Source organism: Ascidiella aspersa, chromosome 7 (assembly GCF_963924565.1).
Source record: "Ascidiella aspersa chromosome 7, kaAscAspe10.2, whole genome shotgun sequence".
NCBI classification, from domain to species: Eukaryota; Metazoa; Chordata; class Ascidiacea; order Phlebobranchia; family Ascidiidae; genus Ascidiella; species Ascidiella aspersa.
This window is the reverse complement of record NC_139453.1, coordinates 12,985,557-13,008,800: the sequence shown is the minus strand read 5'-3', so window position 1 is coordinate 13,008,800 and position 23,244 is coordinate 12,985,557. Positions and strand designations below refer to the sequence as shown.

Sequence of the window (23,244 nt, the reverse complement as noted above, 5' to 3'; positions counted from 1 at the left end):
GTCGTCAAATACTGTTTTTTTTTTGTAAACTTTGCTTTCCCATTGCAAATGATAAGAATTCATAAAGAAGAGATTAACGTATATCAGTAGATGTCGCCCGAGCGCCCTGGCAATTCTGTTGATTATCTCGACGCGCAATAATCTACGAGCAGACGTGCTTTGTATCTTTGTTGTAAACAAAAATCATATTTAGAAAGAATATAGTAGTCTCCATGATGCAACATGCAGCGAGGGGTGGTTTTCAGCGAATATATATCGGAGCGTTTAACGAAATGCACCTGTCGTCTACAGATGCCTGTCCTGCCCAGAGCGAGTGCACCAACACGGCGGGCTCTTTCGCCTGCAGCTGCATAAGCGGCTACACTTTGCAGGCCGACGTCTGCGTGGACGTGGACGAGTGTGCCAGCTCACTGACCAACCGCTGCCCGGACACCGCTCAATGCATCAACCAGCCTGGCAGCTACACTTGCCAATGCCCGGCCGGCTGGCTGTACGACCAAGTCAAAGGCACCTGCCTGGACATCGACGAGTGTCAGCAAGACGCCGGGCTCTGTCCGGGCGAGCAGTCCACTTGCAAGAACACGGACGGCGCGTACGAGTGCGTGTGCGACTGCGGCTACAAGCTGGAAAGCGGCCTTTGCGTGGATATCGACGAGTGTGCGCTCGACACCACGCTGTGCGTCCTCTACAAGGCCGACTGCGTCAACAGTGCCGGTGGATACCGGTGCGAGTGCGAGCAAGGTCACGAAGCAAACGAGTTCGGGTGCGAGGCTGTCGATGGCGAGTCTTGCGGCGACTCGGGCGCCTGTCCTAGCAACTCGGAGTGCGCGTTAAATGGCGCCGGAAACTACACGTGCGAATGCAAGGACGACTACTTCGGCTCCGACGGCCTCTGCTTTCAGCGGTTGGTGGCCTGCGAGGCCGGCTTCGCGCCCGAGTCGGCCAAGTGCGCCGCCGCCGGCCTGGCCTACTCGCGCGGCACCCTAGCCCTTGCACTACTGGTCTGCGTCCTCACGGCACTGCGCAATTTGTTCGGAGTCGATTACTGAAGAAGCGAACTAAAAACTAAACTATCACGCCTACAGTTCTTTAAATTTACACAACATCTTCAGCTTTTATTCCCTACATTTACATTTTTTGTGTTGTTATCCTAAATATTCTCTTTTAAATAACAGGAAACAAACTATAACCTTTAATTACTTAATTAAAAATTATACATTAAATCTAATTACCACAATAATGATGAAAAATATTTCAAAAGCCATTGTTAAATCACTTGTTTCATCGTATAAAATACACTAAGTTCTTACCTTATGAAGTTAAATAAACGAAAGTTTAGAATCATTAACCTATCTTAGTCTTGGTATTAATTCTTGTTTTTGCCCAAGAAATAGTTGTTGTATGAAACGCATTTTTACTCAGCCGAAGCCAATGTCTTCCCAAAAGCTCACGCGTAACCTTGGTCATAATGAATTTATGCCACAGTTTCTATGTTTCAGTGGTTCGTAAAACTCTTCAGTGTACATACTATTTTCCTGCCTTTTTATCGAGCTTTTTAATACACGGATAACACAACGACAAAATTGTTGGGCAGTGGTAGAAAACGCTTGATTTACATATTGTGTACCAAAAAAAAAAAAAAAGAGGTAATTTCTTATGATTATCGACCCATGTGTTGAAGTTAAAATGTCATAATGTTTAGTTAGTTTTATCCGCAATTATGTAAATTGCCTTCCCTGTGGGCTAAATACAAAATTTAAGTATTGTTTAAACCGTTTTCCATATAATACACATAGTAGGAAGAGTAAAAACTTAGGCCTGAAAAGATACAAACGACAAGCTTATTCAGTTGGTATTTATTTATACGGTTAACAAACAGACAGCAGTCGAACATTGGAGACTCAATGCATGTGCAAAAAAAAAACATGAGCACTGACTTGCGTCGATGGCAGTAGAACAGTGATGTGCACTATAAATAATTAGACTACACGACCAAGGGTTATCGTGTGTCACTATCATTGTATGATTGCGCGTTTAAATATGAGTAACTTAGAAAAGTAAATTGCACAAATATAATATAAGTCCGGCAGTGGGCGCCAGTGGGCTCGTGGCCCGCTCTTTAAAAACATCTGTAATAACAACAATAAAAACGCAGTCTTTGGTCAGGGTCAGTAAGATACAAGAAAGAGAACGGCGAAAACACAGTAGACTATAAATACGGCGCAATAGGGAAATGTAACGAACGGCGCAAAGGGTAAATAAGACATAATCACAGTTAAAAGGGGAAAGCGGAACCTTTGAAAAGCGAAGCACTCAAGTCTAACGTCAAAGTCAAAGAGAGAAATCCGGGCTGAGTTAGCAGCACAATGCTATTTACAGTGGGTCATGCACAAGAAAACGGAAAAAAGCGCATTCATTGTGTTATTTAATGCGTAATGGAGACTAAATACCATATTTTGAAACAATTTATATAATCAAATCGTAAAAGCAAGCTTGACCTTATTCTAAAATAAATTTACCTTTTCCCTTCAAAACAAACGGAAAAGTCGCACGATAACAACAGTAGCGTTTGCCGAATTAAATCGGGCATTTTACTTTTCGTGTAAGTGGTTGCCCTGCGACAAGGGTTATCTAAATTGTCAGCAATGTAAGGACCTTCGAAAAAATAAATAATTAAGTTTGGAAAGCGACGCGGATTGTCGCTAATCAAAAGTGGGCGATGAGTCACACGCTTTGCCATTAAAGAAGCCGGCGCCTGCCGTCGGTATGCCCTGGACTTGATTCGCGGCACACAAACCGCGATGACGTGTACACAAGTGAAATAAAATCGGGCGGGAGCGAGGTCAGGTGGTCTTGGAGATCTTTGGTGAGAAACGCGAGGTCGCCTTGCGGAGGAAAACGAAATAGAAAGTCGGTGTTACCGCAGATTGAAATATGCGTGGCGGCCGCCAGTCATCGGATCGGTGACGAGCGAGAAAGAAGGGCGAAAAATGGGACAACAACGAAGGTATATACGTTCAGCGGCTGTGTGAAGCCGGAAAGCAGTAACTGGGAACTTGAAAAGATTAATGATGACGCGTCATAACGGGCTCCACAGGTCTTAATGATATTGTTGAAATCTCAGTGGTCCTATCAGCTAGAACAGAACGATGGATGTTGTAGGAACCGAAGAGCATCTACGAATCAGGCATTTATTATCTAAAATGTGCAAAGCGAATTCGCGAACCGCCATATAGAGTGAAAGCGGCGCAAACGAAGAGCAGCGAGCAATCTCGTAAACGCTGGCAAAAGGTGTTGTGTGCGTAACGCCGCAACGTCAGCCTCCGAGTTTTGGCTCGATTATTACACCTATCGCGGCGAGTGGTGGGACGACAGGTCGGGACAGAGCAGCTGCTGCTGGGCCTGGTACGAGTGAATGAGGCCTGAGGGCGTGAGGTGCGCCGAGCTGAGCATGGGGTTGGACTGGACGAGGCCAGGGTGCTGTTGCTGAAGGTTCTGGTGGTGTAGATGGTGCGAAGCTGGGAAGGGAAGGTGGCCGCCGCCGGCCGACATCAAGTGATCGGCGGATACATTGTGGTAGGCGGAGCGGGCGTCGTGTGCAGCCGGGTGCTCGAAAGAGGTTGACTGCTGCTGTTGCTGTTGCTGCTGCTGAGCCTGGTGCTGTTGCTGCTGAGAGTGCTGGGATAGGAGGTTCTCGGACGGGGTCGGACTCAGCGCGCCGTCCTTGAAGCACTCGTCGTCCTGCCACTTGTCCAGGCTGCGTCGTCGCGCGTTCATGAAGAAGTTGCTCACGGTGGTGACCTCCAGGCCAAGTTGCTGGGCGATCTGAACCTGGTTAATAAAAATAGTCTTTCGTCAGACGATGAGCGTTAGCCGATGACCGCGACAATGTAACAAATTAACACTTTTTCGTATAGACATTTTATGCTCATTTTACTTGTAGGCTATTATAATATGCTGTAAATTGTGAGGCTTATTAATATTTACTGATATTTTTTTTTAATCTAAGACAACCGATGTATTGTTACCAAAATTTTGGCGAGAAGTTTAAATCTACAAGGTTCATTTTTTATCTCGCTGCTTTGTCGCCTAATTGCATTTTAGTCAGGAAGTTGCCCTCTAGGAAACTATATTAATCTTCAATTTTTTACATATTGTGTTCTACTTATCCAAAAAAAAAGAAGATTTCCCTGGCTTAAGAAATACATTACGTTACCATCAAGTTGTGGTACATTTAGAGTATGTTGTGCGTATACGTTATCGAACATGTTGGAGTTTAAATGTTTATTTTAACTAATGTGAAATCACATAAATAAATAGAAAATTTATAGACAAAGCTTAGAATTCTCGAGTTAATCCTGATCTATGCTTCCATTGAATCAACCCTAAGTGATGAATGTGATTAATTTCCAGTTTGGTTTAAATATTAGCTGTCGTGCATCAGAGGCCAAGGTCGTTTATATATGAGAAGGGCGGGGATATGTATATTGATTATAACGTTCAGTGAATCCTTCGCAGGCGTAAGTGCACGAATAAAATAAATCAGCGGCTGTCTCAAACCTGCATTTCTTTGGAGGGACGCTTGCTGTCCTTGAATATGGCGTGTAGTGTACGGCGTTGGAGGTCGGTGAAGACCAATCTGGGCTTCTTGGGCGCAGGCACTTGACTTTCGCACGGCTTGTCGTCCTCTTTGCGTTTACAAGCTGTAAAAAAACGACGAGTTTATTTGACGGAACAGGAAAGCAAAACTTCGTCATAGTTTAAACCACTGGTTGTTTAAAAGGATACCGACGTAGCAATAAACGGGGTAAGAAGGTTTGAGATGTTCGTAGACTTAAAATTATTAAGAAACTATACGAAGTTGATCAACCAAGCTAACAAGTTTTTTACAGAAAATCCGCCTGTATTGGAACAAATAATTTTCATTTTATTTTTTGCTTTACTGTAATTTTCAATTGCAAACTATGGCATATCTAATGATCGGGTTTTCGTTCGGGTCGGATGCTGTCGCCGCATCCCGTTTCGAAAGCCGTTTAGTCGGTTGCTATTTAAAGTACGACTGCCAGTAAACCACAGACAAGTCCTATGGGCCCGGCAGGTATTTTTCCGCGCACTAAAACGGAAGGGTTTTGATCAGATTGCGTCGTCATCCAGTGCAGCGGCGGATTTCTGCCGCCTTAAAAAACGCATAGGACAAGCTTTTAGGGGTATTTCGTTCGGGATAAAGACAATTCCCCGCGCGCTGAAAGAGCTATTAGCGGCCAGCCGCTCGCAATTGAAAGCCTGTGCGGGAAATTGAATGAAAACATTTGGCATTTTGGCCCAGTTCGTTCGACTTGTGTTTAACAGCGAGCGCGTAAGTGCGAAACGCATTCAGGTTGCTAACTTGTCAGTTTGCGCAAGTGTTCAGTTTCGCCAAAGTGGTTCTCCGCCAGCCCACGTCAGTTTATTTTCTTCAAGCTCATCTTTGGCCTTAATAGCAAATTATTACTAACTGTTCGATCGATGTAATTAAAAAAATCAACACTTTGCAAGAGTTTTACTTTTCGATTAAATCAACAAAACTCTTTTCGTAGAAATTATAACTATACTGAGTTTAATTACTAAATTTGTCCTAGTTGATTTAATGTTGTATTTGATTAGCCGTGCTGTAAAATTGTATTCTTTTGCAGTTGCAAAAGACCATTTCTCCATCACACGCAAATCCATTTCAACAATTCTTCGAGGTGTTTTACATCAAAAGGCAACCGTGTCCTGCCTTTCAGAAATGACGGTGATGAACCGCTTGCAAGCGAGATAACCCTCATCTACATGATCAAATTTTGCGCAGGGACAAATACAAGCCAGTACGGAATCGTCTACACACAAAAGAAGAAATGTCGTGCCAATACTGCTTCAGAATTGCCTTTTGCGCGGCTCTCGTAATCAATTACTGATCAAAACCGCTAAGAGGCATAAGCCGCGGTCCACCTTGGCCATAAATGTAATAAGATACAAATACAGGGAATGAATTTTCGCATTAAATCTCGTTGCCCAAATGCCGATTAGGCCGCGGGCAACGTGATAGGATTACTAGCGGCCCCACAGCAGCATGCTGTTGGTAATCGATAGGCATACAGAGCATAGCTAATTTCCCCCTATAATCTAACCTTGAATTTCCGTCGTCGCTATTAGATCACGGGCGACACTATCAATTCCTTAGCGAGACGGGCATGTTTTAGCAAATTTTTCACTTGCGCATTTTCAATAATATTTTTTTGGCGCGCCCGCGCTGAACCTTCATTATATGTCCGGGCCGCGCTCCGGCACCTAATCGAATCAAAGCGGCGGCGGCGGCGTTGGGCGTGCAGTGTGCACTAGCAAGGGGGGTAAGCGCAAGCTGGGCAAGGAACGGGCCCGCGGGAAAGAACGGTCGGCCAAGGGTGTTCGAACATCGCGAAAATTGAAAAAAGGCCGCGAAAAATTGCCGGAAAATACGTAGCGCTTTGCGCGCGGCAAGGCGGAAACGTCGGAGCGAAGTTGAACGGTGGCGGTGGCAGCGCGAAAGACAGCCGGGTTAAAGGGTCGACGTAAAAATATCGGCCCGGGCTTAGCACCGCCCGTGTTATTAGCGGCGAGGGACTCGCAAGTCGCCGGGTCTTTATTAAAGCGGCGATTTTCAATCGTCCAAGCTCCCGCCGTCACTTTATTTTACGTCAAGGCCCGGTACCCCCCTTGCCCGCCGATCCCCCCACCACCAACCCAGCCTCGCGACAAGTTCAGACCCGCCGAACTTGGGATGTCGGACCTAATGTAACTGTATCGTAGCGGCCTTGTAAAACGCCGGAATCCAATTAAAGCCAACGCTATAAGGAGCGGCGCGGCGGTGATTGAAAAGGTATTTTTCGCTCAATTTCTCGCTCGCGCGCCTTTCATCGCCCTGGCCCCGGGTTAAAAGGCGAACATCTTGTAAATTTGATTTGTGCGCGCATTAGGGGGGAGGGTTGCCGCTTTAGCCTCCATCACCGGTCGCACACGCGCGCCATAGGAGCGCTTGCCCTGGCCCTTATTCATCCAGTTAGCAATTACTCGCGAAAGAAGTGCGGTTTCTCTGTGTGAGGGGGAGGGGTGGACCGAAACAGGGCGAGTAACTCTCAAAAACGCAACTCGCAAAGGTGCGTTTCGCATATTATACGAACCGGCATCGAGGGTCGTATACCTTTTCCAAAAAAAGTTTGTCGAATAAAAATAACATATAAGCAAAGTCCGCGTGCCGCAACTCGAAGTCGGAAAGCGGTGCCCTTGCACGAGACACGTGTGCGCGCCCACCGGGGAGCAGCAGAGGCTCTCGCGGGCGAGACGGGCCGCTTTTTACCGAAAATACGAGCTCGACAAATGCGACGAAAAGCGCGGGCGGGCGACGTCGCTCGGGACCTCGGCGCAGGGCCTTGTTAGTGGTGTGTTCCGGGGCCTGCAGACGCCGGTGACCGAAAATAGTCGCGCGAAAATTCGACGGAAAAGGCGTGGCTTGCTGTCTTCTGCGGGTCGTAGAGCAATCGCACAAGCATCATGCGCGCTGGCCGCGATGCCTTGAAACAGAATGCCGCTCGTAGACAAAACGACACAGTTTTCATTTAGTTGGAAGGCTGTTGGCTTCTGCGCAAAGTTCTTGGCCTTCTCAAATTCTCACAAGAATGACAATACTTTGAAGCGCGGGTGTGCTTGCACTAGTGTGCATGTGCGGCGAGGCGTAAAATCGAGCGGTGTAATTCCCGCCGTAATGCGGCCCGACAAAGGCAGGCAGGCAAGTGTGCAAGTAATTAAGAAGGCATATACGAGGGAATCCCGTTTCACGCACAAGGCCGCGCCGACCGCGTCGGAGATCCATCATCGGCCTATGGCGCATCTGTTCGCAATCAACAAATCGCGCCGATGAGAAGCCGCCGCTTATACACGAGCCAGCAGATGTCGCACAAGGCGAGCACACGGCCTTTTTTCTGCTGGCTATAGATCAGAACTGGGTAAACTACGGCCGCCAAGCAATATAATGCGGCCCGCGGCTTATTTTCAATAAAACGTTTTTTTGGCAAAATCAGGCCTTCACATTTTTTGTTCGGGGTTTCAGAATATTTTATTTAATATCTCTTGTAAGGGATCCTCGCCTATTGATATTTAAAGATTCTTTTAAATTAAATCACACGTTGTATTATGTGTATTCCAGGTCCCCTTTTTTGACACGCCAAATTCATTTTCTGTTTCTCACACTGCCCGCTGAAAAACAATTGCCCATATACCTAGAGGCTTCGAAAGGTCGGAAAGGCCGACTCGACAACTGATCGTTCGTATATTTGCGCAAATGTACCAATATCGTTTTGCGTCGGAGAGCTTTCGGCGAAAGTTGACGCTGGATGAGTCGAGATAAAGAATTTACTTGTCGTTTAAGTTAGGTTATTATCGCTTTGGAAAATTTCCTAATCCGTTTCGCTGCCATTCAGCGCGTAATTCGCTGCTTAATATAATCTTCGAAAGTTGAAACTTATTCTAATGAATGTCGGTTGAAAGGAGGCGTGTTGGATTTAACGCCATAGCATTTTTTATTTTTTGTTTTTATGCGGCAACGCTACGAAGAGGCCAACCCAATGTGATCACGCGACAACGAAACGAAACACGACAAAGCGGAAACTGACCGTCGACTCACAGTTGACCCCGCAACAACCAAAAAAGAGGTTTGTGACGAAATTAGGTGACGTCACGCAGTGCCTGTTTCGCGCGCGCCCTCGCGTAAGGGTTAAGACGGAAGCGGTGCTTTGTGTTCGGCCTGTACAATGACCCGGGCGGTCGTTGTTGTTGATAGCGCGCTCGAATGGTAGAGCGGCGGCGAAAAACGGGGCCCTCGACAGAGAGCCCATCTGGCCGCCGGGCTTGCTCGACCTCCATCAAGCCCGCTTTCACATCTGCCAGGCTCCCGACACCCCCCCCACCCACCTTATCCAGCGCACGAGCATCTTAGTCTTGTGTGACAATGCGAACGAGCGCAGCCGCCCACCGCCCGCCATCCACCGGGCTAATGCGGAAATTCTATTTCGGAATGCTTTCCCCTGCTGCTGTTGCTGATGCTGGAACGAATACGGGGCTAATTGCTTTTGTAAACAGGCACCGGTTGCGTGCATTCTCTTTTCGGCGCCCCGCGTTTTCTGCCGGTATTTCATTAGCGGATCTGAAATCGGATTCCATCGGGACGGACTCTGACAAAAACACTGGCGCTTTTTTGTCAGCTCGAATATTTAGGTCTTGATCACTTTCGCTTTTTCTGCCACGGGACTTTTACCGCCACCGCCCTAAATGGTGAGACCCATTGTAAAGCGCTTTCCGAATTTGAAAATCCAAAAATAGCGGGTTTAGTTACGTGGAGTGTTTACCCGACGTTTAGTAAAGATGGTGGTGGATTATAAGTCGTTTTAGGGCTTCTTATAACACACACAAACCCTTAAACGACTAATAATTATGGAAAATTGGGATAAAGCAGGCTTATAAACCACCAGGCGCAAATGTTCACAACATATTCTGACAAACAATTAAACTTTGCTTGACAATTATCATATTTTAATCATCTAGCCATTTTTATTATTATTTCAAAGACCATAGGCGGCTGAAAAACCTAAACAAAATCCAAAACACGCTTGTTTTTTAACTGCGTGCCCTACTACTATAGAGCATTGTATTCTACTCTTTGCCAATTCAACCCTTTTTCGATAGAAATCCACAGCCTTTTCGTATAATGTTAATAACTACGATCCAATTGTATAGTCAATCGTTTTACAGAATATGTAATATTTGAATCTATTCTTAACGTTAAACGGCATCAACAATCTCTGCATTCGAACGAAACCCACGCCGCAATAGATTTAACGCTGATTGAGTTAAAATCATGAGATTAAATTTTCAATCAAATTTACAAGGGCAGCCATCAGCCGTTTGGTAAATGGTAACCGGGCAACAACCAGCAGTTGAGGAGCGCCAAGAACCGCAACGCAAATAAAGACGCTCTGCGTGCTCGTGACGTAACTGCCTGTCGTATCACTCGCACATGTTACAATTTACAAGAAAACCTGTCGTGGATTTTAACGCCCTTCGGTCGCATAAGTACAGAATTAGAGGCTAGTTAAATATTTAATTCGGAAACCCTTAACCTTTTTAGTGCCATTCATTTACTTTTTGGAAAATTTATTAAATTGTGATCTTCAATCAACCAAAGGATATACAATATTGTATAATGACTGAGGAATTATCTTAAAAAATCGAAGTACCAACAGTCGAGTGTGGATGCCACTTATTCGGCGTTCAAGGTTGTATTATATATCATTGCCAATATGACCCCCATGGATTATCAAATTATCCCTTTAGATGCAATGCCGAAAGGTTGAGAACTACTGATCTGGAATGTGCCTTATATTTTGCTTAGCGTGCTATTTTTTTTGCTTCGGTTGTGTGATTTATAATATACCGATGAGATGTATGATTGTGAAGTAAAATAAGGGCTGTGCATTGTAGATGATTGCCAATCAAACCCTTAGACTATTTCGACTTGCATTCTGTTTCAGTTTGAGAATAGGTAAGTTAAAACAGTTAATTAGGATTTCACTATAGTAACAGTCATCTGTTTTCTTGAATCAAATAAAATTATCACTTTTGGGACTAATATAATAATAGGAATAAAAAAAGGTTATACTTTTTCTTTGCGGACACTGCAAAATCCCTCGCATATGTTACGAAACCCTTCGTAAAATAAGATTTTTTTCCAAACAACGATCTCTTGTGTTAAACGTACGTAGCGTAACCGGTTACAATCTGGCAATTCAGATCTATTCAAGGGCTGGCAACTTGTGCGTCGCACTTAATTGTACTCGCGATGGCTCTCACATAGCAATCAAGCGCCGCGCAATTGGGTCACTGGATGGACAATGCGCCGAAACAAGTGACCGGCGAAAATTTACAACCGAAAAAACGCATTAAACAAATTAGGCGTGTGGCCTGGATTCGCAGGGCGCATGTCTATAGTCGTACTACACCAACTGGAAACAAAACACGCCAGTAAATCTTTGAAGTAAAACTATTGAAACCAAGAAACAAGTGTTTATAAAAATATTAGCCGGAATTAAAACGTCACAGAAGACTGAGTAAATATAGCTTTTCGCATTTCTAATATACCGCGTTTCGATATGCTTATTGGCATTACGCAAATCAGAGTGTTGGAACGGTTTGAATGTAAGACTTACCACTCATTCCCCAAGTATTACAAGCTATGCTATACTGCGCCCCAAGATCCATTCAAGTTCGCATTTGTGAATCAAGGCTAGAAAAACTGTCTCGGAAAACAAAATGGCGGCGCGTGCTTGCACAAGGCTGCTGATGCTGCCGATGCAGGTCAACGCTGTGTCACTACGGCAGCGCGACGATAAGTTTCAAGGGACTGCGCAGCCATCAGGGTGCAGGACGGTTTAGCTGCCAAGTAACTCTGACAGCGTGCCTTTTAGGCTGGACAACCGTTGATCAATACCGAGTCGAAAAGTAAAGATACTTTTCCATTCGCGAATAACAATCAAGCCCTCTTGACTTAAAGGACAGAGTTTTTTTTTGCTGCCTAACAGCAGACACGATTCCTGGAAATGACAACATTTTGGATTGGATCGTTCTTTCGCCGTTTCAAAGCAAGAGTTATTTCGCAAGGCAAGCTTTTGCGGCTGGATTTTTCTTACCAATAAACAGGGAATATAAAATTCAAATATGCTTGACAGGTCATTTGTTTGGCAAAGCCAACGCAAAGCTTTGGACTGTACGAAACAGTCAATCGTATTCACCATTAACACTGGGAGCCAATTGACTGTTGACTGTACAACATATAATTGAAAAAATGGTATAAACGCAATGTTTTCCGATTCTTGGTAAATAAATACTATAATTTAATTTTACAAGGCATAAACCTTTATTGATTTTAGTTTGATAGTTCGCATTGATGTCTGTCACTCAAGTTTAATATATTTGCTATAAATTTTGTTTTAACAAGTGATTACTGATGCCCAATTCGATACGTAAACTGTAGCTGTGTATCACAACGGCGTATAGCACTTGTTCAAAACATCGTTAGTTATAAAAAGAACTGTGTACTTGCAATGATTGTTTGCAGGGATTCAATAGCTTGTAATGCAGTAAATGCGCCTTAGTGGGTATTACGATAAATACCAAAACCACTACTATGCGAGGTGTGCAGCAGGAGGTCTCTCAAAACTCCCAAAGTATTGTCGCCAAAGTGTAACGTAAAAAAACGGCGAGATTATATCGAGGGGGGTGGGCTACTTAATAACGGAGCGGCGAGAAAAATGTTGCCAGCGCTACAGTACATAAAACGAATATACGGGGGGCCCCACTTCTCTGTGATGTCGAAAATTAGCCGCGTCGAGTAGTGTCGCGGACCGGTTGCGAGCACGCTGGCCTGAAAGGGAGACAACCACTCGGCGCCCTGGCCAAACACTCATCAGCGACCATCAAAGACCAATCAGAGGCACTCGCGCACTGTTTAGGCACCCCGGAAAAGTTAAAATTACCGCTGCCGGGCTGCTGTATAGCTGTATAGCTTCTGAGCGCGCTATTTAACGCCTATCCCCGCAACTGTCGACGAGTGGCGTCGGGCAAATGAAGCGACCGGTAAAAGTTGCGAAGTATGCGCGCTTGGTTGTGAATAATGCCTTTTCCGGTAGGGGCGAGTTTCGCGAAAGCGTTGTCGGCTATACACTCTCTTTTTTACTCTCATATACAAACACCGCAATAAAAATTGACTTGCGAAACGAAACGTGTTTTATTGTATACTGACAAGCAGAGTAGCCCTTTTCGAATACTTTTGGTTCTCCAAGGGCAAGTTAAGTCTAAAACTTTGACTAAACGACTCTCGACAAATAATGTTTTTTGGTATCAGTATAAGTTGCGGTAATTTATTTAATTTGCCTTACATTGACACGGTTGGTTTAATTAATACAAGCAACCGAAAAAAGTTTTTTTATTTTTAATCTTAGTTTTCCATATTTCAATTTCAATGTTTTAGGTTACCAAACAGCTAATTGGACCACGGATTTATGTTTTATCGTTTTGGTGTGACAGCCTGATCCGCAATGTAGGCTACTGGTCGCATTATTAGCTAAACGCCCCTTTATTTGTGAAGGAAAGAGCAGAATGTTGCCTAGATTTAAATATATATTGAATGCTTAAATCAGCTTAAAAGAATTAAACCGCGTAATAACATGTCAATTTTAATTTACAAATCGGAAAACAGTTTTACAATCAGCTACCGTATGAGATATCCCCACCAACGAATAGGTATTTAAACTCTTGAACTAACTTTTGTGCAATCGGCATTGCGTTTATGCTTTGGATAACCCTATATAAATCTGCTTCGCACACGAAACCGCGTGAAACTAAATTTAAACATTGTGGCGAGCAGATGGGTATAACAGCAGATTTCACTATGGAAAGAACATACGGCTATCGTCCATATAAGGTAGTAGAAAACTACGTTAAGTTGACCCCTTCCCTGTCTTCGGTCGATTTTTTGACTGCTCGAGCTACGCGTTTCTACAACAAAGGGTCGACACGCGAACTTTACGGCAGAAAATCGCGTTTGCGAAACTGGAACTATAGGCAGTGGTCGGCATGGCAACGAATGTCCGCGAAACGAGCATGTCGGGTTAATTGTGACACATATAGCAGGACACTCTCCCCGCATGCTCCCGTCCACTCCTTTTCGCTAAATCTCTCGCTTTCCCACCCTTTCTCCTCGAAGGAGCGCCGGGGGATGGCCATTCCATCTGTCGTGCAAAGGCAGCGGTGTACTTTCATTATTTTCGCCGCCGCGCCCGTAACTTATTACAACGCGGTCCAGTCGCCTCCGCTACTCATTGGAGGAGCAAGAGCGAGTGAGAGAGTGGGTGGACTGGTAGGAGCGCCGGAGAGAAATCGCGAACAAGCGCAAGAGGAGTTGATGCTGAGATCGTCGGCGAGCGACATGCAATGCGCTATAGAAGGACGACGGAAAAAATAAAACTGGAAATGAACATTGCGCTGGTGCATTTATCGATTTTGCTCGCCGCTGCCTGGCTTCCCAGGAGAGATCGGCGCGCGCCCGGGTACTTAGTACGGCCGCGCGGAATTACTTTCGAGAATTGGCCGCCCTACTGTCCGCTGGACCAACAAGGCACCGGACGGTGGGTGGACGGCGAGTGACCGTCGGTCAGATAACGGACGCAAGCCTGAGTGAACTTGACGGCACGAACGCGAATAAACCCGCAGCAGGCTGCTGTTTTTGATGCTGCTGCTGCTTCGTTAATTGTGACGGAGGACAACACTTTTTCGCCAGGCCCGCTCTCTGAAATATTTCGGTCATCTATACTGCCGATCGAATTATTCACTTTGGATTGCTAATGTCAATAATTCAATGAAGTCTAAAAATTAGCCAATCTTTATAACATCTAAGTAGAAACTATGTATAATGGATCCTATGATGCGTTTATCAACTATCCTAAAATGCTTTAATTTCCTGAAATGTTTTGCGGCCCGTTACATTTAACAAAGAAAATAAAAATAAACTGTTTGACTGCTTTTTTGCACGTCTTGTTTGAAATAATGCGGAAAGTTTGGGATTATGCTTTATTTGATTTTAGTTTATATACCGAAAGAAAAATTGCAATAGCAGTTTAAAAACGGGGTTTACTCAGCTCGGGTTTTTATTGAGTATCGTTTACTTATTGACGGATATGCACTCGTGCTAATTCCGGTTTTCAGTTGTATAGTTATATATCTTACATACAAATCGTTTAAATAGGAAACATTTTCAAAAAATAGTTTAACGTTAAAAATTACGTTCAGCAAAACGTTTTTTCACAAGAAACCCCAATTATGAGTACGTGACACAACAATAAAAGTAACTCTAAAATTTAGCGATGAACAAAAAATATCCTTAAATATAACGTAAGTTTTGATACAACATTTAAGGCTCCAAAGCGGGTCTGGAGTGTTTGTTATACATTATTGTTGTAAGCAATTTGAAAACTATTTCCAGCAAGATTTTTTACTAAAGTTACATCGTAAAACGTAAATACTTATATAGGTAAATGTTAAGTTATAGGATTCAAGGAAAATCAAGTAGTATTCTTGCGCAATTCATATTAAATGAGGAGAAAACGGACTAGTGCAAACAAACACTGTCATACACACTTGCACCTGGCTAGCGCTGGGGCTCGTTTAATACGTGATATGAAATGTAAACACCATAATGAAAAGCGAGCAGCCTCCGTTTAGCATATGGACGACCGTGATAAAAAAGAATGAAGAGTAGGCAACAGAGAGTAGGGTTTCAAAAGGTTTTGTCAAGCTGTCAAATTTGAAACTATTATTTAAAATCATTAACGGAAAAAACAGAAAAATCACATTTTGGTTTATCTGTGGTAATTCTTAAAAAGGTTGCAAATCGGTGTAAAGCTACGTTTTTAGGACAACCCGAGTTACAGGTAGATGACGTCAAATAGGAAACGGCCAGTCGTGAAGAGCGAAGCGCTGCCCGTATTTTTGTCGACCGCAGCAGGTTAGCCTACACTCTATGACGTAACCGAAAATTGTGAAAGGTTTCCATCAGGAAAATCGATACGCGGCCAAATGGGTACCGACGACCTAGCGAAACCTTTCCGTGCCCACGTACATATGCAAACAACAAAAATACATTGTTGCCCGCTGTGTGTTTTAGGTTTCAAACGGAGAAGCACGCATCGTATACCGCTGGCCCCAAAATCGCGGACAACTTTTTGGCAATGCAAAAGACTTCATTTCCGCAGGGCATTGTCACTTATCGATTGATTTGTGAAACAGGTTTCGGCAATACATGCGCAGAATCGCCTTAACTTTTCAATCAGCATTGCTATAAGAGCAAGAATAAAAAATATTTTGTAAACGAAAATAAGCAACTTTCGCGCCTGTGTGTTTAATAAAACAATTATTATCAAAAGAAATCCATGCCAGGCATAAGTAAACAGAAACATTTTAAGTCGCTTTACCAATTAGTACGAGGTTTAAAAAAAATAGTCCCGAAGAATCGTACGTATAGCACTTGCACAACTTTCCTTTTTATTTTGACAAAATTACCATGCAAAGAATAAAGATCATTGGGCAGTATTGCTTGGTAATTTTGCAAAACATTGGAACTTTCTTCATCTATATTTCGGGCAGTAGGTTATTGCGATAAGATTCTTGATAATTTTGCAAAATATCAGAACCTTCTTAACTTCGATTCAGGCAGTACACAATTGTTTAAAGTGCTGCCAAAAAAGCGAGTGGCTAATATTTCTTTACCAGGCTCGAGCACAGTTTATATCAGACCTAAATAAGGGCGTCGTGCTTTTTTAATCCCGTTCACTGACCGCGGCTTTGGCTTCACACGAAAAGCCCTTTACACAGCAGATGCATGAGATGCATGTGCGTCCCAGCGATCTCAATAGGGGGGCATTGAACACATGTGCCCCTTTGTTTCGCTTTGCCGCTACAAAGAAGGTGTTTAGCGTCCAGCATTCAGCCGCGCGTGCCTTTGTATCCGCGACGAAGGTTCATTAAGGCGCGTGCTTCACAATACCCAGGAGAGATAGCTGCATGCACACCACGGCCGGCCAAATGGGCCGAGTGGTTCGGGCCAATTCCCCGCTGCGAGTCATTAGTAATGAACACGCGCCCAGTTCGGTCTCGGCCATCGGAAAAGGACCCAATCAGCGCGGCCACGGGTCAGCGCCGTTGGTCCAGATTGCCCATCTGGCGTAATTACAACGCGGCGTGCAAATGCAAATCCGAACGCGCCAAGCTGTGCCTCGTCGCTTCGGGTTTTCTTTTAATTTTCAAAATGGCCGCCGTCGATCTGTCAACGTGCGGATATATGTGATGTGTGCAACGTTCGGTTGTATACCGCTACAGCGAAAAGCAGATGCCTACCGCGCTATAGAAAAAACGTAATAAAAATACCGACGACCAATGAACAAAATCTGTAGTCCGAACGAAATCGATATTTTATAATTTGAATTCACTTAACTGGAAATTGCCGATGGCATCGAGGGCGAACTGCTCAAAATAGCGACACTGTCATTGCTTTAATTCCGCTTTTTTAGGGTGCGAATTTAAAATCAGCATTTCGCGTAATTTTGGTCGGCGCATTTCCCGTCGTCGACCGGCAAAACAGTGTTCGGGGGCAGACATGATCGATTATCGTTCGTTGGGTGTCTTAATATCGACTGTTCGCAAACTGTTTGGTCAAACAAGCATATTAGACACGCTTTGCGCAAATCGGCAACCTCGTACTCCGTTATGCGGTCGATGGCGGCGGCATTTCGACAATTTCAAAGCGATGTTGCTCGTCGTTTAGCGGCAATCGATGGGACCGACTTTGAATTAAGGCGAACTGCGTAGTACAATCCATCGATTTTACGGTTATGCGATATGTGAAGGTGCACAACGATTGCTGTTTGACCCTTGTAACAAGAGACCATTGACTGTTTAAACGTTTGCTTGTTTGTCTGTTTATTTTTTTATTTTTTCACCACTTCAACTATTAGTTGAAACCCCTTGCAATCAACTTCATAGTTTTATCTTAAACACTTTGAAATCTTTAATACATTTATAAAATTAGCGAGTTTGCCTAAATATGGATACTATACTTGAAAAAAAAAACGTTTGTAAAAGTAAAGCCCATTTTCTGTTTCCTTGCAATCAGCTTGTTATTGCCACAACGTAAGTATTGACAAGCCAAAGCAAACAAAACCAAAATAAAACAGTGGTTTCTCTTACCGGCCAAGCGAAGAGACGACATCCTCTGAAACTCAGGCTCCTGCAGCCATTTCCACATCCTCCGAAAGGTCTCGCGTCCGCTCTTCAGCTTGGACCAGGGCTTCGGGTTACGAAGGAGATCCGAAAGGGTACCCTGGCTCCGGCAGAGCACGCGCTGAGCAAAGATGGCCTGCGGAATGCTGTAGCGCTTCAGCTCCTGGGTGATCTTCGACGCCACCTCCTTGGTATTGACTTCCTCGATCTGCTGACCTCTGCTAGAGCCTCCTCCTACGTTGTTTCCTCCAGGAGATCTGGATGCGGCCGAATTGCGGCTTTTAGGAGGAGCAAGAGAGCACTCACCGGAGGACGGGCGCAAGTTCCTTCGTTCTGGTGGAGAGCCAACTGACACAGAGGACGCGAAGTCGTGGATCGCGTTCGGGTACTGATGCGCGAAGGCACCCGGGCGCGGCGGAAAGACGGGTCCTCCCTGGAAGGCGGATGACACATCGGGACACTGATCTATCCTGTTGAACATGTGCGACTCGTAAGGGTTTGGCGCCTGGGGCGGTGGTGGGATGATGTTTGAGGGGAGGACTTTGTTGTAGTGCTGCAAGCCGGCGGCCACAACGGCCACCTGATTGACGGCATCCAATGCCTGCTGCGTCTGTATGCCGGAGCGGGACTGCGCCAAGCCGTTGAGCAGCATGTGGTTTGAAAGCGGGGGCAGGCTGTGGCCCATGCCGCCCATCTTTGAGTAGGACTGATCAGGCTTCTCCTGTTGTGCCAGGCCCACATAGCCGTTGTTATTGTTGGCACCGCCGCCGCTGCTACTACTGCTTCCGGAAATGTACTTCTCGGTGGACACGGTTGCGATCGGGGGCAAGGTCTGAAGCGGGGTAAGCGTCGCGTAGCTAAGAACGTCGCTGCCCGGAGGTCCATGCCCCGATGCGCTGTCCACTGGCTGAGCGGACGTGATCGCGTTCGGTGCATCTGAGCGAAAGAACGCATCCACCGAGCTCGAGCTGTCCACCGGCAGCAAGTTTCCGATTTCGTCGCCCGGCGATCCGCGGTGAACGGTCGAGAAGAGGTTGAAGTTGGTGCGCGACGTGAACGGATACATCATCTCGGCGTGCTCGCTCTCGGTCTTCACCGAGTAGTCCTCGGGCGCCTCCGACTTGCTCTCGTGCTTCTTGTCGGCGTCTTTGGCTCCACCCGATTCTCCACCTCCTACGGAGGTGACGGTGCTGGAGGAGAGGTCCACCAGGTTGGCGAGGTCGTTCGCCTTGGAGTCCTCCTGCAAGCTGCTGTACTTGCCCGCGCAAGTGTCGTCGTTGTGTGAGCCCGAGTCGTCGGCTGACTTCTTAAGCTCGGCAGAGGCGGTATGATGCTCGCGCCTCAGCAGGGCGTTGGCCGGCGGGAGGTAATTGGGCGATTGTCCGCGCTTCTCATTGCTCGCCTTGTCCTTGTCAGAGGCGGCGCCGCTGCCGCTTCCGCACTCCTTCTGGCCGGGGAACAGGTGCTGCTGCTGCTGGAGGTCTGTGGGTGAGGCCGAGCCGTTGCGCTCCGAGTAGCCGATGGCCGGGTAAGCGCTATCGTAGGTCGGGTGGTGGAAGTGGTGGTGGTAGTGCTCGTGGCGGTAGAACTGGTCCGAGCTGTGATGGTGGTGATGGTGGTGCAGGTAGCTGAATCCGTTAAATTCGCCCGACGCCGTGGTCGCCATCGAGGTGAACTGATGCCCGCGATCTACCTGGCTCGCTATTGCCGATCCGGGACCTGGTTGCTGATGCTGCTGATATTGTTGCTGCTGCTGCTGCTGCTGCTGTGGCTGTTGCTGTTGTTGTTGCTGCTGCTGCTGCTGCTGTGGTTGAGAGGCGAAGCTTGCGCTGCCGTTTGACGGAACGATCCAGGGTAGTGGGAGCGACCCGAAGTGATGTATTGGCATAAACGCGGCTACTTTTGGTAACGCGACTTTTCGGTTGCTACCGCGGGAAAGTAAAACGAGTGTGTAAAACTGTAAAACTTGGCTGTATTTTTCTACAAAAATTTCAAATATTTTATTAAGAAAGGCGTCATGATCTATCACATACTTGGAAAATATGTTTTTTGCGAAAAATTTATAATCTAAAAAAATAATTTCTACATTACATTATATTAATGAATAATAGTCAAAGACAAGCACAAATGATTAATCTATATTTTTTGCTGGAGTTATCGTTAGAACAAAGGATTCGATAAACTTTTGGTCCTTATAACTATTTTTACAGGTGCACTACAGAGTTGCTAGTTAATTAAAAAAATCATTCATGGCAATTACCATTAACACATAAAATAAAGTTAAAATGTCTCAAAATTATAAGCCGTGTCAAAATATTTATAAAACACAAATCGCAGCAAAACCACCAAAATATAATCCGACTCCAAACAAGTACATATGCGATCTGAATAAATTTCCCGCTATAAAAACGCCTTACTATTATTTATTCGGTTCGATATCGCAGAACAAAGTGAATGAAAAGCGCAATACACAAAACATCACAGGAACCTGTCTACCATCTCGCGTCGGTCACACACAAACAACTGCCGTTGCACTCTAAGCTACCAACAAGCAACCAGTCATCAGCCGGCTTACCGCCCCGCTCTTGATCTGACTGCCTCTGTCGATGACACGCGAGCGGTTGAAGTGGAGCCCGGCATCTGTTGCCTTTTTTGCCCGCTCGCTCGCTCTTGTTCCCAGCAACTAAGACCGCAGCCCTATTTCTCCCTCTCCGCCCTCTTTATCTCTCTCTCCGTCTAACCCTTGGCTCGCTTGCCAAACGACCGACGAGAGGGTTTCGCTTGCTTTCCCCCTTATTTTATCGGCGCTGCGTGAAGACGCATATACACAATGCACGGATCATGGTTTAGAGGGGGGAGTGTCTTAGCTTTTTGCGCTCATTGCTTTGTTTTTTAGCAACGACCGGAATGCAAGCAAGTCGCTCATATTCCGCCTAGAGTCAAAATCCGACCGTGGAGGCGACAACGTCCAATACACAAATGGTCGGTGCCTTGGTCCGCCCTCCCGGCGCAGCCTGGCCATTTGCAACCGGGTTGCATTAGACTCCCACAACTGCGGCGCCCTTCGTATCGGATTAGACGCTTCGCGAGGAAATTTATTTGCCTCGAGTTTAAATCGCGGCGAGCCCAGCACTCGGCCAAGTGTGTGGTTGGGATGCGGCAGCGCGCCAACACAGAACGCGGGGAAGAAAACATTATTGGACGGGTTTTGTTATTATCGCAACAGATCGATCGCATTTGTTGCGGTTACCTTGGTACTTTTGCATTTGAATTCAGTCCAAATAGAGACATAAGTAATGCTTTTTAGGTTGAACAGAGTGCATCTGCTGCGGGTTTACACCAAATTTTAGACTGGACATGAACAGATATACCCTGATCCTTATTAAACAATACACGCCTCTTTCTGGCCTCTGTAAAACACAAAACCAGACCAAACAGTATTCGATGTAGCTCAGTTGGAGCCAAATTTCTTAAAGCGTTACGTTCGACCGAGGTTTGAGAAACAAACCAGATAAAAATGCCCGCCCAGTCCTTACGCTTGACCACTTACTCATCAACCTGTTGCATTGGTGGGAATGGACGAACGAGCCCGCGAAGCCTATTGAAGTAGTCGATGTGAGAACGGCCGTGTATAGGTGAGCGTTAAATTGGGGGATACGTTGACGTTAAAGGGCACACACATAACCGATTGGCCGCGTTTCGCGATTTCACAGGTTGCCCGAAAACAACAGCGCGTCGAGAAAAGAGAAGTAGCACGACCAAAAAAGCAATTAACCGGGAAAGATCGCGCAGAGAAATCGTGGCGATTTCAAGGGCTCGGCCAGCGTCCACACGACACTCGTACATGTGATGGGAATCGCGGCGGCGGCCCTATCGCCCGAAACAAGGCGGGCATATGTTTCACGAGCGGTCGGCCAAACGCCGCCATATGGCAAAGTGCATGTGACGTCGCGAGTGGGCCGACCTCGCTCTGGTGCGCTCTCTCGTCCGCCCTGTACGTCAACGCTACTGTACAATTCAACAAAGGAACACAAACTAAGAAGCTTCCAGATTAAGTTCAACTTAAGCTCTAACAGATGATTCTGTTTATTCGTTCGGTAAAATAGAATCGAACGTATGTATTTCTGCAAAAAGGCTATACGGTTTCCGTATACAAAAAGGGTATACGGTTTCCCTATCACCTGTTTTATTTGTGTCCTGTGACGTGTTTATCCTTGGAAAACGTGTGCCCGTGGTTAAGTATAAAACTACGAATATGTTGTATTTTCCCCGAGCAATTACTCTTCGGAGTGCACAAAGATGAACCGTGCAAAATATATGTAAATTGTGTCGTTTTATGAGCAAGGTATATAAATTATCAATGTAAATAGTTTGAAAGTTCCCAGACTTTGCGTGATGTTAACTTCTCTGCGAGCAATTGTCGGCTTTAAATAGAGGAAGTATGTCGATACACAAAAGTAAATGTTCGTCAACTGCCTGAGTTTAATCTTTGTTTATTAATTACCGCTAATCAAAGGTCTCTGTATAGGCATTCGTAATTCGTTTGAAAATTTCTCTTCTTGGTCAAAATAACGGCTCACGCGTTTTCTTAGTCTTGTATATAGACATTCGTTGTTTTTTGCGGCATTTGACAAGAAAATAGAACACACGTCAGAATATTTGTATTATTCCGCACGCAAAATAAACACGGATGATTGGTTGACCCAAGTAGGGAATTTTTAAAGTTAGAAATAGTGTCTTGGGGTAAAATCAGGAGTTCAGCAAAGGATGTTACCTTAACGCGCTTCATCAATTTCTTAATTGGCACGGACAGGTAAACAAACTCTTTCAATTTCGACCAATAGAGTGCGCTAACACATGTCGGTGTCGGGGTTTTAAAACATATATTATTCTTATCTATTTGAGGCTGTTATACACTCTAGGACCTGCCTTAAGTATTTGTCCTTGTCATTACCTGCAAGCTAATATACTATTCACGTATTTTAACTTTATGTGAAAATACGTGAAGTAATACACTACAAGAATAAAAATCTGTTATTCAAATGGTGCACAAAACCAATATAGTTTAATTCATAAATACATATTATCCACACTTGTCTTATAAAATAACAGCAAATACATGAAATAAATTGCCTTTTAACAAGTATCCATATTAGTTTGACACAATATACTTTTGTTGCTTTTTCAATCCAAAAAATTCGTTTTTATTTACGACTTTTAAAATGGCATTAAAATACCCGTTTACGTAACATGCTGAAAGGATACTGTTCATGTGGCCCTTGAAAATACAATGTAGTGCATGATTTGAAGGTCAAACAAAAATGTTTTTTCTCTAAATGTAACAAATAACTTGTATCAGCCTGTTCA

At 45.0% G+C, this 23,244-nt stretch overlaps 1 protein-coding gene across 1 annotated transcript; it reads right to left on the bottom strand.

The window, feature by feature from the left end:
• Positions 1–3,348: 3,348 nt before the first annotated feature.
• Positions 3,349–19,543, bottom strand: LOC146137903 (uncharacterized). Its single transcript, XM_083394115.1, has 3 exons — positions 17,830–19,543; positions 4,561–4,703; positions 3,349–3,831 (listed from the first exon to the last, which is right to left on the bottom strand). Exons 1-3 carry the CDS (start codon positions 19,541–19,543, stop codon positions 3,349–3,351), a joined length of 2,340 nt encoding a protein of 779 aa, XP_083250241.1.
• Between the last annotated feature and the right edge of the window lie 3,701 nt (positions 19,544–23,244).